The sequence below is a fragment of the Empidonax traillii genome, unplaced genomic scaffold, assembly GCF_003031625.1.
Source record: "Empidonax traillii isolate 1590-97213 ecotype Southwest subspecies unplaced genomic scaffold, ASM303162v1 scaffold87:size1256882, whole genome shotgun sequence".
Taxonomy (NCBI): Eukaryota; Metazoa; Chordata; class Aves; order Passeriformes; family Tyrannidae; genus Empidonax; species Empidonax traillii.
In genome coordinates, this window is record NW_020955280.1 from 1140155 (window position 1) to 1159511 (window position 19357).

At 52.4% G+C, this 19357-nt stretch overlaps 1 protein-coding gene across 3 annotated transcripts in view; it reads left to right on the forward strand.

The window, feature by feature from the left end:
• BCL9L (BCL9 like) overlaps positions 1-19357 on the forward strand; it is a 63784-nt gene that overhangs the window by 35336 nt on the left and 9091 nt on the right. For all 3 annotated transcript variants that reach the window (XM_027881433.1, XM_027881431.1, XM_027881434.1), the window contains exons 2-5: positions 15486-15849; positions 17501-17623; positions 18066-18276; positions 19015-19099. In XM_027881433.1, coding sequence (XP_027737234.1) covers positions 15549-15849; positions 17501-17623; positions 18066-18276; positions 19015-19099 — 720 coding nt within the window. In that variant the 5' untranslated portion in view covers positions 15486-15548. The remainder of the gene's footprint in view (positions 1-15485; positions 15850-17500; positions 17624-18065; positions 18277-19014; positions 19100-19357) is intronic.

The window sequence follows — 19357 nt, forward strand, 5'->3', positions numbered from 1 at the left end:
TTGCTGGCACCTGTGGCCAGGTGTTGGAAGTGGATACCATTATTTTCCACCAAATGTGGAGTGCACTGGGGGCCTGAGCTGGTACAGGAACTTTTTGTGTGGAGTACTTTTGGAAATTGTCTGTGTTAGGGATGCTTACTTGATCCTGGTACTTAACCTGTTTGCTTTTGGTTATGCTGGAGAGAATATTGACCACAACCATTGGTCTACCCTGGCCTCCAATCGGGAGGCCTGGAGACACACCATCTATAACGCTGCTGCTGCTTTTGAGAACACATGCAGGATCACTCTCGAGGAGAAAAGACAACGCAGAAAGAATCGCGTCTTGTCAATATCACCTGGAGAGTCTTTCTGCTGTACGTTCTGCAACCGGACTTGTCTATCTCGCATTGGCCTCTTTAGCCATCAGCGCGCTTGTAGCAAGCGTGGGTAGAGCCCCTCTCAAATCTTCGTTCGCGAAGCCTAGCCATGATGAATGCTGGAGAGAAGGAAACAAGACTTGTCAGTTCCATTTTGTCCTGGTTGGTGAAATTTTCCAACCCTTTCCTGGTTGGATTGTAAACCTGTGGGGATCTTGAAATCCTATTGCTCTTTCTGATAGAAAGGGGTGGGAAAAATAATCCTGAAATGGATCTGCTGTTTAAATCCTTTCCACCTCATGATCTGAAACCTCTAATGAACTGCCTGGCCTTCAGTCCCCTGTTTACACCCTCTCTGTGTTGCACTCCTCAAAATGCAGGTGCTACCTTACAGCTGTGTATGGTGTTCCTCCACCCAATGACATGGTTTTTAAAGTTGGGGGAGTAGAGGAGGAAAGCCACCCTGAGGGACTACTTAACTTCCACACCTCCTACATTCTGTTCCCCAGGCGGGTGACTGAAGTTTGGCACAGTCTGTTTCTAACCTCATCATCAGAAAAGACGCTTGTAACAAGGTCTGACCCATGGGCAAACTTCTAAACAAACACAAACTCCTTCAGCAAATCAATACTTGGATCAATGGGGTTTTTTTCCTCTGTCAAAAATAGAGTATAGCTGTGTTGACTCACTCTGCCGAGGCTGTTTCCCAGGACATCTCCCTGCTAAAGCCTGAAATGAAGAGCTGGAATTTCAAGCTATTCTCCATTTCCATTGCCACTTGAGTGAGTTCACTGAAAGTCTTGCTTGTAGTTCTTGGAGCTAGCTGGCTATCTCCAGTACATCAGAGGGGTGAAAGACACTGGGCAGCTTGGCAAACCGTGAGCAAAACTGTGGTGGCGTATACTTTCTGTCCTTTGACCTTAATACCTGTCACGTTCCCTTTTGAATGAACTCTGGAAAAAGGCAAATGACACTCCTGTAGTGCAGCAGTCCAGTACGGTGGACTCAGTCCCTTCCACTGGCCCATACCTGCAGGGACAGTCTTGTGAGAGCCTCCCACAGTGTTTCCCACCAGTGGGCTCTCTGTGTTTATGCTGGATGAGGAGGTGTGTGCTGGGTTGTGGCAGATGTTCCCCATCACATCCCCCTGGGGGTTAGGGACTGGCAGAAATGAAGCAGCCTGGGACAGACCCATCCTGTACAGCCAGACACTTCCGTGTCTGAGGCTTTGTCTGTAGTTTTACTTGGTCTGTAAGGGAAAATAATTCTTGTGGAAGTAGTTAGCGATGAAAACCTAGCTGCTCTCTGATCCTCGGGCTGTTGTCACTATGTGGAGGATGGACACTGCTTGTTCCCTCCCTGGGGCCATGCATGCACATCACCCTGTGACAGTGGTGTCAGCAGAGCCAGCAGCCAGGGCTGAGCTTCTTTGTGATGGTCCCCAGTGAATAACAGGTGTCTGAGGATGAGCTGTCTTTGACACAGAGCAGGTGGACAGCACTGTGTCCTGAGGATGCTCAAGAGGATGCTCTGCTCCTGGACAATATGTCCAGATTGGAAGCTGACAGCTCATTCCCTATTTTGTATTTGACCATGAAGATGATTGTTGTCTCCTGGGTTTGCCCGTGTGGAGTGAGGCAAACGGGCTTGGTTGTAGGAAGGGTGAATCCACTGATGTCTGTGATATTTGGAAAGAGCTATTAGAGACTCAGAGCCCACTCTGATCAAAAGCTGTCATGCCTGCAACCTTGCCCTGGCTCTCTCTGTGGAGTGTTTGAGGAAATCCTCCAAGCCCCAGCTGGATGTGAGCAGAGTGGTGTGTCCTGGGCCTCATGCAGATCAGGCTTTACTTGCTTTCACAGTTAGGTTCTGGTGCCTGGAGGTGGGACTGCTGAATTTGCTGAGCCAAGCATTGAATGAGAGAACCAGCATCCTCCCTTCCCTGCTGTGCTGTATGGTAGGCTCCCTGTCTGGATTATAGTGCCAGGGCCTGGGGATGGCGGGATTTCCCAGGACAGGACTTCCCTGATGCATGCTGAGGCCAAGCAGGGCCAGGCTGCAGAAGGAGAGGTGCCTGGCTGTGTCCTGCAGTACTGCTGTCCTGCTGGAGGAGAAAACACGGCAGGACTGCCATCACATCCCCCAGCAGAGAGGCCTCCACCTTGTCTCACGCCCACGTACTGGTGCAGACGCACACATGCGGACAGAGGCAGGTTCGTACCGGCATGAACATGCTCATGTGGATTCCCATGGATCTGCGGTTAAACAGGCACACCCACATCAGCATGGATGCAAACAGACCCCATGCTGGTGCAGACCTGCTCACTGTCACAGAGACAGACGCGTTCCTATCCGTATGGCTCCGGGCTTGTGCCGGCACAGGCGCGGGCATACAAGGCATACATGCGCTCACAGCCACAGCCACAGCACTGGGCTATTTTTGGGAGCACTCCTAAGAACTGTGAGCGTGTTTCAGATGTTAGAGTCTTAGATGGGGGAAAGCTAGAACAGATGGCTGGAGGGTTCAGAGCAGCAGCCCTGCTGAGAACAGATATTTATAGGCAGCTTTAACCCTTGTGTGGTCTCTGGAGCCATGTTTAAAGGGACAGTGTCTGGAGCAAATGTGGTGGAGCCAAGCAGTGACCTCTGAGGGTGTTCTGTCTTATCTGGTTTCTGTGAGCCAATTATCAGTGTAGTCTGGAAATCCCGTTTATACTCTACCTCTTTCTTAAGCACAGGGATGCAGCTTTCCCTAGACCATGGAGCCTGGTCTCTATAAGCCTCGATGAAACTGGGCTAGTTGTGGTTATTATTTGTGTCCAAGCTGGGGCAGCGGGTACTGCGGCTGCCCTGTGCTTGCGTGACCAGCAAAACGAGGACAAAGATTGTTTTGTCCCTCTTGCCCTCATTTTTTCTCTTTTCTTTTTTTTTTTTTCCCCTTTCTCTTTTAGCCAGAGGTTACCCAGATTCTTCCTTTTCCTTTTTGGAAGGAGATATTGTGTTTTCTTTCAGGCACGCAGTCTTGTAAAGAGATAAAGAATAAACCCTGCCCTGTCACAGCCGTCAGATGTTTTTACCTGCCCTCATCTTGGGCCCTCGTGCTTGAGCATTTAGGGAAGAGCAAAATCCATCTGTGGGTTGTGTGCTGCTTTGTTGAACAGAGCTGGCCGCAAAGCAAGGAGCACGGCAATAGGGTGGCAACTCTATTTGGAGTCCTTTCTTCAAGAGCAGCCAGCCTCCTGCTTGGGGTCTGAAAGAGTGTTTTATTTAAATTGTCTGGCATGTCTTGAAGTGGCCTTCACAGAGCTGATTATCAGCAATGGGGGAGAGTGATCTGGGGGCAAGGAAGAAAGCCCTGAGGTGAGACAAGTAAAGAATTGACAGAGTAGCTGAGAGTTGCAGGGAAGAAGGCACCACCTCTGAAACATGACCTGGGGTTCAAACCTGGGGAATTGTGTGAGTGTGCTCAAGCTGCTTGTCAGCCTAGCTCTGGCAAAACTAGGGAGCAGTGGCATTTCTGAGTGAGCGTGGGGCACTGGGAGGCTGGATAAAAAAGAAATGGAGATGGTACTGCTGGCAGAGTTGGTGCTGCCAGATCAGGGAACCGTGCTGGCCTGTATCTGTACTCCTGAAAATGGGAAGATTGAGTCCAGTTGTGAGATGGGGGAAGCAGCTGCAGCACTGAGTAGAAAAGGACACATCTCCCTCCCAGATAAGCAGTGGATCCCGTGGCATTTGAACTGTGGTGGTTGTGCACAGTGGCACACACAGCATGCACCTGGGCTGTACCTTTTCTCTGTCAGGACTTAGACTAATCCAGATGTTTGGACTGCACTCTGCCTGCTGGCTTGTGCCCAGCATGGGGGTCCCAGAGAGGCAGTGCTGAGCAGTACAGAGCTGTTTCCCACTTGTCTTTGCACTGCTGTGCACCTGTGGACCAGCCAGAGCTGCTTGTGATGTTGGAGGTGGCTCATAAGTCGGGCTATTTGGCCAGAGTCAGGTTCTTGGCCAAGGGTTTCATGCAGATACTCAGTGTATGCCTCAATGAGCCGAGTTTGTTGTTGTGCACCCTGATCCCATGCCCGAGGGGGCATGAGGCTCTGCTGGAAAGTCTGGGAGCGTGACAGAGTGCTGGCCTTGCCTCAGCATAGGACTTCCCAGTGGTGCTGCCACTTCGCCAGGGATCAGGTCTGTGCCTTGAGGGTGCAAATTCAGAGCATCCCCAAGGTTTCTTTACATCGATGTGCTGGGCCTGGGAGATGCGAATCTGTAGAGAGTAGAAGTATGTTGGAGCTGCTTGCTCCCTTGCTTATTCCCCACACTTTCAGACTTGGAAAACAGTCACTGTTGTTGTGTGTGTGCGTCTTCCCCTGCCCCGAGATGTGTTCTCACTGCTCGCCTGTGTGTCACGTGGAGGAGTTCTCAGGTTTCCCAGAAGCTCTTGGTCACAGGTCAGCACTTGCACTCACCATTGAAATGTGACTTTGGGGTGAGAAAAATCTAGTTTCTGCTGCTTCACACCTCTCCCCCCCCCCCCTCCCTGCCCCATCCTGAAAGCACAGCTGATCCTACTGGAGACCCAGGTGCGGTGCTGGCAGCACTCTGCAGCCAGCTCACAGTCTGGTCTGCTGCATGCTGGTGTCAGCTGGCAGCTTAGTGCTGGTGACTGTCTGACTGCATTTTGTACCCAGACAAATTGGTAGGAGTGAGGTTGCTCTCAGCAGGGCCACTGAGCGTGCTGGCGTGATGTTCCTGTGGCTGGGCTGGTCCTGTGTTCTTCCAGGGCCCACAGGAAAGGCCAGCAGCCACCACCCTCCTACCTGAGGAGGCAGAGAAAGAGCCTGGCAGTAACAAGGAACCCAGTTGGGTAACTGCCAGTCCTGGGATCTGCCCACACTTGCCTGGCCTCCCACAATGGCCCCATTGTTCCTGAGAGGGCAAGGAGGAGGCTGCCTTCGGCTCCCTGGGCATTGTTAACCCTCTAACTGCCAGGAGCAGGCTGTAGGGCAGGCATGCATCACAGAATATTTGGAGTTGGAAGAGATCATCAAGTCCAGCTCTTAAGTGAATGGCCTGTACAGGGATCAAACCCACAGCCTTGGTGTTATTAGCACTGTGTTCTAATGAACTGAACTCTCAGGTCTTTGGGGCAGGAGGTCCCATAGGCAGGTGGAGAAGCTCCCGCTGCCCTTGAGTGCAAGGAGGGGAGCTGCAAGGGAGCACCGACCTGTCTCTGCCAGATGCCTCCAAACGCGCCGCTTGATGCTGTTTTGAGGACAGCCAGCACGTGCCTGTGGTGAAGGCATACACCGGAGAGGCAGGGCTCTGCTGAGCCTTGATTTCCTCTGATAAGGCATAGGGAGGCTCTCTGCCTTCTTCCAGGCTTCTTTCTGCTGTGACCTTGCCTTGGGAATAGCCCTCATTCAGCTCCAGCACGGTCATCAGTGGCTGGGTTGCTCTGGCCCTGATGCACATGCCAGAGCAGGACATGTCTTTAGAAATGGAACCTTTGGGGTCTTGGGGGGCTAATTCCAGTGGCTGAAGTATCCGTGTGGAAGCTGTTTAAAGCAATTCCAGACTGATCAAAGTGCTTCTTCCTTCCTGTCCTGTAATGTGATCTCAGGCCAGCAAGCTGCTCGGGCTCTGCTGTGGCTTCTGGTTCCCGTTGTGGAGACACAGCCTTGGAGGGCACAGACGTGCCTCCCTGCGGGTGCAGGCTCAGAGCCAGAGAGCAGTGTCCATGTGCCAAAGAGGACAACAAGTACCCTGTTGCTGGCCAAAGGAGCTGGACACCCATGTCCTGCTCTGCTTGCTAGCTCTGCACTACCTGTCTTTTGATAGCAGTGATGCTTCCCCATAGCCTTCTGGTGTGTGTGCTTCCCTGTCAGGGGTTACAGGGCTCCCTGAGCACCCCTGCTCTGTCACAGACTTCTCCTCCAGAATCTGTGGGATGAGGGAGAGGAAGAGGTGTTTGGCCATGATGCCAAGACTCTGTACAGGAAACTGTTGTTGTTGGTGTTCAGGGATATTGACCCTGGCATGCCTCATGCCAGCTCAGAGACTGGAGAATGGCTTGGTAATCCAGACAACCAAGGACTTTGAAACCTAATAGATACCATGTGAAAGTCACCATTTAGTTCTTCTGCACATCCCGACACCAACTTGCTTATATCATAACCTAAACAGCTACCCTGCTTCCAAAAGATCTGTTATCTCCTCTTCTCCCACTCAGTAGCCTTTGCACACTTCTCCTGTCCTTTATATCCTGGTTTCTGTTGATACAATAACTTTTCTTTTCAATATGTTCAGTTTCTTAAATAAGGGCATAACTGGAGTTGACTAAGGAGGGTCAAGGGCTGAATTGGGAGCGCTTGTGTTTGTACCCAGTGATTTTACCTAGTGCAAACAGGGCTTCCGAGCTTGATCTGGCTGAGTCTGGGCACCTGGGCTCTGGCCACAAAGACCACTGCAAACCCCAAAGCTTCCTGAGAGCCTCGGAAGCCCTTGCCCACTTGGACAGTTGTAAGTTAACAACACCTCTCTCTCCTAGTGGGCAAGAAACGCTCTCTGGGAGCAACCCCAGGATGGGCTGCCTTTGGGTCCTCCTCCCCATCTGTGGGTGTACATCTGCTGCTACACAGGAGGCTTGTTGCCCGACCCAGAGAGCTGCAGTTAGTGAAATAGGGTGATTTCTGGCTCTTTCTACCTGATTCCCATTGGGTGGTTGGAGGCCTGGGTCAGGGTTAGCACATTGTGTCTCTGGAGGAGCTCGACGAGCTGTGGGAGTGTTTGCATAACGGCAGAGGAGCTCCTGGGACTTGGAGCCAGATCTGTGGGGAAGGCTGTGCTTCTTTTCACCCCTCAAGTGGCAGAAACTGGGGAATTTCAGCTTTAGGTGCGGTGGAGGCTTCTGGGGGTGAAGGTGAAGTGTGGTGAGGGGGTAGAGCACTGCTCTCTTGGGGTGCACAGTGGGACAACCTCTCTCCAGATCAGTGCTAGCTCAGACTGATGGTAAAGCCAGATGAGGAGCAGTGGTTCCCCTCTCCTCAAGGTCTCTCTCCCTTTCTAACCCAGCACTGGAGTCCCAGTACTGGCCCACAGGCAGCTGCCACCACTCAGCAACAAGATCTCTGCTGCCCATACCAATCCACTCTGCACTGGGGAAGGTGAAAGGTTTCCCAGGGTGGAATTTCCTTCGAGGCAGTTGCACAGCCGCTTCCCCCTCTGACCTTACACCCCATGTGCCTTAGTCACGGTGGCATGCAAATACAAGGCGAAGGGGTGGGGGCTGGAGGGAGCTGCTGGGAAAAGGAAGTGACCTCAGCTGGGGTTTAAATATAGAGCCCAGGCTCTGCTGCTGCCGGTCTTGGTATTTATAATCCTGGAGGAGTGCTCAGCAGTTCTCTGCATCTCTTCTGCAGTCTAGGCTGGCAGAGGGCTGGGGGGGGGGGGGGGCAACATGTTGTGGCAATCAGCCTTGCTTTCCCCTCTTCCCCACATTTCTCTCTCAGCTCCCTCTCCCCAGGTGTGCTGGGGTACATATGAGTGTGTGCTCAGTTGCACAGTCATGGTGCTGCAACCCAGGCAGTTTGCAGGTCTGCAGGTACTCCAACCTCTTCTTTTTGTGCAGGTGTGTGCTTTGTATGTTGCATTTGGTGCCAGGACCGGGCAGAGGAAAGGAGTCCAACTCTTCTCCAAACCGGGTTGTTGCACTGCTGGCATGCACCATGTGATGCAGCTAGGGTACATGGTCCCAAGAGATGGTAGGGATGTCCCTGCCACAAGGGTTTCCTGCTGGGACCCTGTCTGCAAAGACTGTGCCCTTCTTCAGGCTGGAAAGTCACCTGAGCTTGCTCAAAGGAGAGCTAGTATTTTGTGGAAATTTTCTGCAAGGTGGTATGGGATGTCTAGCCCTCTCTTGCAGTGTGCAACAGGCATCTCTGTGCTGCCTTTATCTGAGGAAGTGGAGTAAGCGTCTGCTGCAGGCACATGGTGCGTGGCTCTGCTCCCCTGCAGAACCCTCTGCACTCTGCGGAGGCCCTGGTGTGAGGGCTGGGGTGCCAAGGAAGCCTGGGGTCCAAGGGGCGCCCCTGTGTTGGCGGGAGGTGCAGCAAGTTGGCCCGTGCTTAGCCCTGGCCAGGCTGTGCATCCCTGGGTGACAATGACACCTAGTGGCCTCAGGCCTAGAGGTGGGGCACCGAGTGTGACACCCCAGAAAATCTCCTGGTGCTTCTGTACAGTCGGCATGAAGCTGGAACAGCCATGGGCAGTAGATCCTGGGGTGCTCAGGAACCCTTGCGTCTCTGGCTTGTAGACAGTGGGCAGGTAAGGGACCCAGTGGGATGGCTCTGCTGACAGTGGCTAGTCTGTCACAGAGCCCTGAAGAGAGACTTTCTGCTAAAAATAATATTAGAAACTGTTGTATTAAAGCTTGGAAGCTCCTTGTGCAGCTCTGGCATTGCTAGGTTCCAGTCCTGCACACTGCTCGCATCTCATGAACTTCTTTTGCTGTTGCCAAAGGATCCTAAATGCAGCTGAAAGACTGTCCTGATAGGCTCATCCACATCAGCCATTTACCTGACATGTGTGACCCTCAGCAAGACATGTCTCCCTTGTGATTCTTTTGGGAAATTTGTGGTTTCAAGGTCTCAGCTGTGAGCCCTGCTGCTCAGGAGAACTGGTGTAGCAGAGAGCAGTGTGAGGCACAGCTCACCAGCAAGGCTTTTAGCACTACTCAACCAGTCCCAGTAACTTTAGTGCACAAACACAGAGGGAGTAATGGCCCAATGAAGGTCTCTTCATCCCATGCAGCAACTGCCCAAGGAGGTCTGTGCTGTGGTCTTGTGTTGCAGCCTGTGGTGATATCTGCCAGAAGTGTTTTTACAGGGAAACTGCTTCCTTCGCGTATAGATGAGCTTGTCTTTCTGCATCCCTGAAGGCTGCACAGCTGAAGGCTGCGTGGGAGTGTCCAGCTGTCACAGCAGCCCATGTTCCTGACCAGATTTCACATGCTGCAGGATAAGATCCTGCCTCGGAGGAAACTGGAGCTCCCTGAGCAGCAACAATACCTTTGGAAAAGACTTCTGGCTTTGCTTCCTGACCTACTAGGTGCTGTTCCCTGGCCGCAGGCTGCCGAGCTGCAGTGTGCAGGTGGCTGTGCTGCCCCGCATGTGAGCATCTGCAGCTTCCTGCATGTCCCTTGCTGACTCGTCCCCAGCAAGTCCTGTGAGCCAGTGTATGAAATAATTCCTCGTTATCATCCCAATAGAGCCACATGCGACTGTCGAGTAATGTCTGGCACATGCAGGGTTTCTGTAGGGAGCATGCCAGTTGGACTGGGAAGCTAGAAAGATCTGCAAATTTGATGTTAGACCTGGAGACTCCCTGAGCACAGCATTGGAAGCCAGGCTCTGGCTGGGGCTGCAGTAAGGAGGGGAGGAATGGGAGAAGCTGTTGAACTGGGGATAAGGAAAGGTTAGGGAAAGATCTTCTAACGCCGATAGGCTAAAGCTATGACAGGAGGAACATAGTAGGGTACTGGATAGAAAGCAAATGGCATTCCCAATTCACCTCACTGTCTCTGAGCCTCAGCTTCCATCTGTGTTACATGGGATGTTTGTCCCTAGGTAGTAGGGAACATGAATCTGAGGTTTTGTCCTTCTAAAGACCTTTGAGATTTGTGGCCAAGCAACCCCACAGAAATTCCTGAGACAGCTCCAAATGGCAGGAGATCAGCAGGGCCTGCCAAAATGACTGGAAACTGCTAGGATTCAACAAAACATTAGATTCTCTCTGCAGGTCTTTTAGAACCCTCCCATACACCTGGCAAGGGTACCACCTTATCTACCATTTAAAAGGGCATGAGAAGGATCCAAGAAATGAAAATGGGCTTCTCTGGGCTATCAGTCTGATGTATAAGAGCACGATAGTTTCATGACATTTTGAGAACAAATGACCCTTGTTGGCAGAGCCTTGCCCAGTGGAACTCCCTGCCTTTCAACGTCTCCAAGTCCAGCCGATCAAAGCAAAGCTCAAATAAGAACGCCTTTAGCAGTAGCAGCCTGGGTTAAGGCTGTTCTCATTGGGGATGAACACGCTCAGGCAAGTGTTCTGTACTGGGCTTCAGGAGATGATCCTGCAGTCATTGGTCACTAAACAGTGTGATATCTTGGAGCTGTGCTGGTAGAGCTCAGGTGCATTTCAGGCTCATCTGGCTGTTCAAGCCCTTTGCTGGCTCTTGGCTGGAGCTGGCTGGCTGACAGCAGTGCTGTTTTGCTACTGGTTTTGAGGGTTTTGTTTCTCACTGGAACAGACTCAAAACCTATTGAATGGTCTTGCGAAAAGGATTGTTTTGGAACAACCATTTTTGCATGGAAAAGGTCAAGTTTCTGATTCTGGTCTTCTCTCAAAATTAGAAATGATCCAAGGGTCTCAGACTTCAGAAATCTTGCTTCTAGCAAGTTTGTCGTAGTCTTTCCCTCCACGAAATACGCTGACTTTACTGACATAATATGGTATTTTTTTTTCTGCTCTTATCCCTGGGAGGACTGGTGTGGGTCTTGTGCCTGCTATCTCATCCAGACTTGGAGTGAGTCGTATTTCAGGAGAGGGCAGTGGTCTTTGGGGTCTCTCCTGATGTTCTCTGCCTAATGCCTTTCTTTAAGAAGCTCTTGAACTTGCGTAGGACCCCTCATTGCCAAAGCCAAGGCATTTGATGTGAGTTTGTGGTGGTGTCCACAGGAGGGTTTGGATTGGGCTTGTCCAGGATTGCAGCTTGTGGTTGGGTGTTTATCAGCATAGGTGATGTGCTTAGAGGGTATTTGCAATGGCAACCTGGTCTTGTTACTTCCTGGACGGGCTGGCAGAGAGGAGTTGGGCAACTTTCTTTGTATTGCATCACCTTGTCATGACCTGTCTTGTATGTTGGGTGTTGGTGAGCTGGGCATAATGGGTTGTTGGGCACGCACAGCTCAGGAGGCCTGGGTTCTGGTGTCTGCCCTGTATGCTTAAACTGGTAGTCATCTGGGTTTCACAAGAGCTCTTCCCAGCATTCAATAGGAGGGAGGTGTGGTGAAGAGCCTTCCATTTTGACTGCGTTTTCCTGGCTTCCTCTCTCACCCTTTCTTCCAAGAGGGATAGCACGGCAGCAATGCCAGCCAGCTCCCAGCTGTGGAAGCTGCAGGGCTGGCAGCAGGCTCAGGCTCTGCATTCTTTGCGGCAGTGTTGGGAATCTGTGTTATCGGAGGGAGCAGGAGCATGATTCACCAGAAAGTCCTCTGGGAAGGCAGTGGGGTTTCGGGTTTCTTGAACTATCAGCTAGCAATTCCCGGACTGTGAATGTGTCAGCTCAGTCTCTCCTGCCTGGAGCTTCCTCCTGCTCTCCCTCTGCTGCTGTTCAGACCATACTGAAGGAGGCTTACTGAAAGCAGTTTTTGTTTTTTTGGTTCGAGGTTTCTTGTCTGCTAAGGTCCCAGTCTTTGATTTAAAGCTGTGGCTTTTCAGATGTACCAGGGCGAAAACACTCTCTGCATTTAAATGTAGTCCTTCATTCAACAGATATTTATTGTGCCTTGTAAGCCTCCCTCCCTGCATGAGGTAGACTGGGTTATCCCCCCATGTAATGATGGGGGAATCAAGGCACCCAGAAGCAGGGCATCTTGCTCAAGGTCACGAGTGGAATTGTTGGCAGCCGGGAGCAGAAGCCAAGAGTCTCAGCTCCTTGCTTTAATCACTGGGAATTAAGTTTGCGATTGTCTTGAAAACTACTGGGCTGGAGTGGGTGTGTTGCTAACTTGCAGAAAAAGACAGATTTCTGTGCAATCTTCTTTTTGTCATGTTCTTTTCAAGGTGTTTTGGATTGTTTGTCTCCTAGTGTCAGTGTATCTACTTTCTAAGTAATTATCTTCTGTGGCCCAGATGTGCGGCATGCCTGCTGAAATATAGTTTAAATCTATGGGTGTGTGGAAGGAGCTTACAGCAACCGAGATGCCTGTCGTCATGCTGCAGTCAGACAGATGAGAGACCAGGGTGAATCCCCATTATGCATCTGCAACAGAACCCAACTGTTGCTACTCCCATAAGCAGAGCGGAATCCGCAGGCAGCTGCTTCTGGCATTTGTCCCATTAGGAATTGTGAGGAGAGTGTGGTCCCTTTGAGTAGAGACTAGAAGAGAAGGGCTTTCCGAGGTTTAGCCAGGGCCCTCTGTCAGCCCAGGATGGCTTTCCATCCTGCCTCAGCAAGATTTTGACTGTCTTCCCTGAAGCAGCAGAGCAGCTAGCACAGCACTTCCTAATGAAGGAAGAAGATAAATGTCCCAAAACTGTAACGTTCTGGAGGGACCTCACAGCCAGTGAGGCTCATCCGTGCTGCAGGCAGCACCTGAAGGTTTCATCCTGGTGGCTGCCAGGTCCTCCATGATCGAGATGTGTGTTCCCTGAGAACCAGAGGGACAGGGGGTACATCTCTGGACTCTGCAGGCCTGGGCTTTGCAGGGCCCTGGCCTTCTTTCTCTCTGCTCATGCTGTGCTGTACTAGAGTTGTGCTGCAGTGCTGCTGAGCACTCGCATTTTCGGTGAAGCACTTAGGGATCTATTTCAAACACGATATTGTGCCCGTGCAGATTTTTCATAGGCAGATCTGGATCTCCCAGCCTACTGTCGATAAAGGAGCACTTCCTCAGTGGGTGTAGGGGCACCGTTGAGTCAGTGGGTTTGTGACCCTCAGGACTGTGGTGCGTGTTGCAGGGATTTCGAGTGCGACAAGGCGAGGGGGGGTGGGCTCTGGGCCACCAGTAGCGGGAGCTTGCTGCAGGGCTTGCTTTCTGGAATGCTGTCTGGCAGTAACCTCTTCCAGCGGGGCCAAAGGCTCCCTGCGGCTGGCCAGCCAGCGGCTTCGGGCAGCGCGTATGCTTAACTCTGCAGCTTGTGCCATATGGACCTTCTCCTCCTCCCCGCTTGCCCTCTCCATGTCTCCTTCCCTCCTCGGCTCCCCTCCCCCTGCGAGCTGTTTGACAGAGCAATTGGGCAGGCACTGGGACGGCAGCTCTGACATAAATCTCTCCTGGTGTGGAATGAGGGGTATAAATATCCAGAGAGTGATGTGATCTTTCCAGCTGCTATTAATAGGTCCCTAGAGAACAAGATCGAGCAAGTGAGACTGGCTGACACTTAAAGGGCTAGCAACTCCCTTATGTGCTGTGAAAATTAATCAGTGCTGTGGCTCACCATCTTCCTCCAGAGCAGAGCCCTTGCCGAGGTGCGTGGGGAGGAGGCGGAGGAAGAGGAGGAGGGAGTGACTCGCTAGTTAGGAAGTGGTGATAGGCCAAGCTGTGCACGAAGGATCCCACTAACTAAGGAGGAATGCCTGGGCGGGCTGTGCCACAGCGCTGTTTGCTGTTTTTGCAACGCGCCAGCAGCCCCTGGCTCAGCTCTCAGGGAGGCAGGTGCTGAGAAGACCCTTTTTCAGGCAGAGAACTTGCTGGTGGTGGATGGCAAGCTGAAGCCTGCACCTTGTGGCAATCGCAGTCTTTCAGGGATTATGGGTTTGCCAAGTGTGCTTCGTCTTTGCTTGCATTGCAAAGGTGCAGTGGTTTGCCCTGGCAGAGTGAGCACTTGGCTTTTGCTGATGGTGTCTCCAGGCTTGCCTTCGGCAAGCCAGGAGCAGCGTGCTGAGCTCTCGCAGTGCTATTTAGAGATGTGGGGTTTGGTCTGGAGCCGGTGTTTCCTGTCCCTGGGTGGCAGAAGAAATCTGTGCACAGCATCTGGCTTGCATGGTCCAGATGGGAGGAGCAGACCCTGGGCCCAGTAACCCCCTTTCCTGTGTACTGGGAAATTTCTCTGCCTGTGCACGGGAAAGGTTCTTGAGTGCATTGTGGGGGTGTCATGCAAAGCATATAGCGGATGTGAGCAAACAGAGAGCAGTACCTCAGCTTCCATGAACACGTGGTTTACTCTCCCTCCCTCCTAGTTCCCAAGTAGTAAAAACGACTGTGACAGGGTTAGGATTAGGGTGCAGTTACCAGGGTTGTGTGTTAAACCAAGGGTTGGTAGTGGCTTTCCAGAATACATGATGTGATGTGGAGCCACATCCCAGTCATCTCTAATGCCTGTGCAGAGCTCCAAGGGAGCCCGAGGGAGCTCCAAGGGAGCCCTGTGCGAGCCCAAGAGACTCTACCAAGGCAACTAGATCCTGCAAGGAGGGCTGTTGCAGCATTGCTTATCTGCATGTGTGTACCCCAGCCCAGAAGCCTCTGTGCTCCGCCCTAACCTTCTCTTCTCTGTCAGGCTCTGCTTCAGCCTGCAGGGCTATTCAGAAAGCTGGTCTGGGGCTGGAGCAGGAGAGCCTCACCCTGCTATCCCGGCAGGCCTGTGGCACATTGCGTCATCCTGCTGGGCTGGAAGTTCCCACTGAAGTGGACGTTCCCTCGCCCAGGGCCTTGGAGAAGGAGCTGGAATGGTTCCTCAGGCCCCTGGGAGAGGCAGGGATACCTCTTGCCTGATGAGTGCCTACACACCCTGTCTCTGCCCTTGCCTTGCAGCCCACTGCCACCTTCTCAGTTGCCTTAACCTCCTTTGTCCCCTGCTCCATCCCAGTTTTCTTTTTATAGGCTTGTGTCAAGACCATTTTCTGTCTGCTCTATTGTGTCCTTTGTGTTTTGCAAGGCAGAGGAAATTTATTTAGCAGCAGAAGGGGTCCATGAAACCAGTAGGGTACTGGATTTCTGTTCAGGGTCACAAAATTGTCTGAGCTCTGGGAACATCTGTGAAATAGCTCCGAGGATCCTTCACTCACTAAAGGCCAGGTTGGCATGGAAGCACCCATTTTTCATCGTGGCCTTGGAAATGAGGGCTCTTGTGTCCATGCCTGTGCCTTGAAATGCTGGAAAGTCTGCCATGCTTGATGGGAGTTTACAGCTAGTCAGCATATCACTAACTGTGGAGCAGGATTCATTGCTTAAAGGGGCCCATGCTCATTCCTGGCATGAGAAGCTCTGGGTTGTGCCTTGCCATGGGCTTTGTCTGGCCCTGCAACCAAGCAGCAGCCCCAGGGCTCTAATCCTGGGCTGCCCTCAGCAGCTGCACCGTGTGAGGGACACTGTGGTGACTCGCTGCCCTTTTCTCTTGCAGGTTTCTGACCGAAGGGCCTGGGAGCTCCCTCCACTGGTGCTGTGGGAAGCTTTAGCCAAGCCAATGCACCCTGACAACAAACTGCCCAGCCATGGCAAGGCAGGCAGCAGCGGTGCCCTGGCCCAGCACCACAATGTGAGCCAAGCACCCACGTGTAACCTGGGCTCGAAGGGTGTGGGGGCAGGCAGCCATGGCAGCAAGGCCACTCAGATCTCCCCTGGCAACTCTGGACTGAAAAACAGCCAGAACACTGTCCCAAACTTCAGCTCCTTGAAGGGCAAGGTGAAAAGGGAACGAAGCATCTCAGTGGACTCTGGAGAACAGCGAGAAGTCAGTACCCCATCACAGGACACAGAATCAAAAGGTAATGCTCTCCTAAACCTTGCCTCAGCATGTTGTCCCCTCAGTTGCTCCAAGCATCCTGGCAGGATTTGGTATGGGAGCAGCTGTGAGTATCTTGAGTCTCTGTGATGTCTTCTGTCCAGGCTTGTCCTGGCTGCTTGTGCAACTTTGCATCACTGCTTGTCACATTTGCAGTTTTGGGACCAGAGTAGCTGAGCATTCCTTAGCTTTGCATTTCACTCCATAAACTCTTTATTACACCCAGAATCTTGAACTGATTTTCATGGGCTTTTGAGGCCATCTGAGCAACGGTGTGGTTCACCAAAACTGCCCCTACTTTGCAATGTGCAGACTGTCAACTTGAGACTGAGTTGAGTTGTTTTCTGTCTCCTTGCTGTTGGCAGAGAGCTGCCTTTGTGGTGTTCTTGCAGCTGCCCAACAACTCGGTCACGGTTAGCAAGGAGGTGCTGCGAGGGTCACTGTCTGAACAGTTCTGTGGTTTTGTCAGCGATGGATGACTCTTGTGTTACAGCATGTGGCTTCTGGAAAAGGGCTGAGTCAGTGCTTCTAAACCCTTTGGCTTTCCTGTCCTTGCCAGCCTTCGCCATAGCCTCTTGCGTTCCACCAAGCTCTATGCTCAACGGCTCCATGGGACACTTGAGCATCTCATGGCTGGTAGGAGGAGAAATCTCCATGGTGCCTTTGGTTCCAACTGAGACTCAAACCCGGTCCCCAAACACAGAGCTGCTGTTCTGGCTTGTGTCCCTAAGCATTTGCTTTCACAGCCAAAGCTGTGTTCCCTGACTGGCTTAGGCCAGAGCCATGCCTTGGGTAGAATGAGTAGACTGTACCTGGGGTTGCAGGGATAACTGTACACCACTGATCAAAAGCATTTGTAGCTTTATCCAAGAATTGTCTTGTAGCCCACACTTCCACAAGAAAATTATTAAAATGGCTTGGTCAGAAATGCTCCAATCTCCTATGTTCCTAATGCACTGATAGATCATGTGAATATGGCCTGGAAACCACTAGATGATGTAAAAAAAGGAGGCCAGACAATGTTATATTAGTTAAAAGCACAGGACTGAAAGTTATCCATCCTGTGTCTGGTTGTTGTCCCTGAGTCTCTGAGTGCTTTTAAGGCAAGCCACTTCCTCTCTGAGCTACATCAGTCCCATCTGAGAAATGGAGGGAGCACATGAGTTTACAGAGGGCATGAAGGTCCCTGCCCGATTGATATCAGCAAAGGGCAGAGTCTGTCTCTTGTTCCTACAAAGGATGTGAACATACTATTCCATTCTGTATTCAGGTTTTGATTGCTAAATCACAGACCCTTTAAATTTATGGGTAACGCCCAAAGCTCTCCTGTTTGGAACAGCAGGTGGGCACGTCCTATGTTCACAGACTCCTTTCAGGCAATAAGAAATACATCTCATTCTAAAACTCCAGCTCTCACACTGGAGTCCCACTAGATCTGGCTGCAAAGACAAGGAGGCCAGACTGAGCAGATGCTTCAGGTTCTTAAGCAGCACTGGGCAGATGTTGGTGTAAGGCCTCTTGCCCAGTGCATCCCTGTTGGGTCAGCACTGCCAGCATGCAGCTGGGCAGGACCCCAATCTTCCCCGTCCCTGCCAGGTCTTCTCAGCACCTCTGATGGCTCTGTTGCTTTGCAGGTGAGGTGGCTCCCCGTAGCAAGCGACGGTGCGTGCTGGAAAGGAAACAGCCATACAGCGGCGATGAGTGGTGCTCTGGGCCGGACAGTGAAGAAGATGACAAGCCCATCAGCAGTGCACACAGTGAGTGACTGCCTCCTTACCAGCTCAGTCCAAATCGTGTGTGGGAAGGAATAGTTCCACTTCCCTTGTCACAGCCTGCTCCTAGGTCTGCGTGGTGGGAGTAGGCCACGGTGGGGCTGCCCGGAGGTAGGGTCTGGAAGTGTTCCTGCACCAGGTTCCCAGCAGACCTCCCCTGTGTAAAAGCTGCAGTGGCAGGGTCGGGCTGTGGGAGTGGCTGCTGTGGGGAGAGACAGCTGGAGGGGAGCAGGGAGCCAGTTGCGTTGAGGGGCGAAGGGAGAGGAAGGCAGGGCATGCCCCTGGTAATTGCAGTGCTTATTAATATTAATTGTGGGTCTCATGCGATAGCGCTGGCCATGGACGGCCACCCCGCGCCGGGCGGGCCGAGGCTGCCCCCTGCCGGCTGCTCGTCCCGGCGCTCCCGCGCTCTCCTCTGCTCCCGCAGGCTGTAATGTAGCAGATCCTGCGATGTCCACGGCCCCACAGCTTGGCCCAGGGTCCAACCCGCTGCCGAACCTGAGCGAGAGCAGCGCTTCCGGCGTGCCCCATGGTGCTGCCCCCGGCTTGCGGTCAGAGGCTGTGGGAGGCGGAGGCAGTGGAGCAGGGAAGCAGCCGTCACAGTTCGTTTATGTCTTTACAACGCACCTTGCTAACACGTAAGCAGTAAACCCCCTCCCTCCCGGCAGGCCTTGTCACACCTGTCTGCTGCATACAGCAGTGGAGTGCAGAAGAGCTGGAGAGACCTGTGTCTCTCTGGTTGCACAGAGTGGGAACCTCCTGGGGTTCGTGAGGTTTATTGGCAGCAACTGCGGGTGGGCAAACTTGGACTTAAATGCGCACTTCCTCCCGGTGATGCCTGGTGCTGCGCTCTGCTGTAGAGCACATTTAGTCAGCATCCAACAAATGATTCACCCAAAGCAGTGCAGGCTCCTGGGCTGATTCAGAAGTATCTAAGAGGTGGGTGTCTCTAGGAGTGTCATGTAACCCTTAAGTGTTCTCCACATAGTTCCTTCCTTCTGTCCTGCATTGTCTCAGCCATGGGGTCATAGCAGTTTAGTTAGTTTAGTCTGTTTAGTTTTAGAGCTCTGCTGTACCACAGGTCTGGTGTGGAAGATCCCAGAGCATCAGGTGACAACCACCTTAGGGCAGTAGGCACAAGGCAAAGCCTGTCACAGGACATGGGAAGAGGGAAATTCCAGGGCAAGTGATCATCAGTTGGAGATCCTCAAGGGGCATGTGCCGGACAGGCAGGAAGACTCTGAGAACATTTACTCTTCTCAGTGACCTCCAGAGATTTCCCTCTTTCTGCAGGACTGAAGAGCGGAGGTGGTAGCTGGGGATGGGTAGGATGGGGCACAGTTCCTGTTCTCAAGCGATTTGTGCTCTCTCCCCAGAGCTGCAGAAGCTGTCCTGCAGGGCCGAGCCGACTCCATTCTAGCCTACCATCAGCAGAATGTCCCGCGGGCAAAGTTAGACCAGGTATATCAGCTATGAACCAAATGCTCCAGTTGGCATGTGCTGCCAACTGCTACCCTTCCCCAGCCCCTGGCTCAGTTGTGAAAGAAGGGGTTGCCAGAATGCCCTTTCAGTGACGTGGGATGCTGCTTTGCTGCAGAAACTCTTTGGCACAAGCCCTTGCTGTTGTCATCTGTGAAAAGTTTGGGATGGGGCAAGGCCTGTGGCCCCACAGCCGTGTGGGCAGAGTACCTGCTTGTGCATTCCCAGGGCATGTAGAAA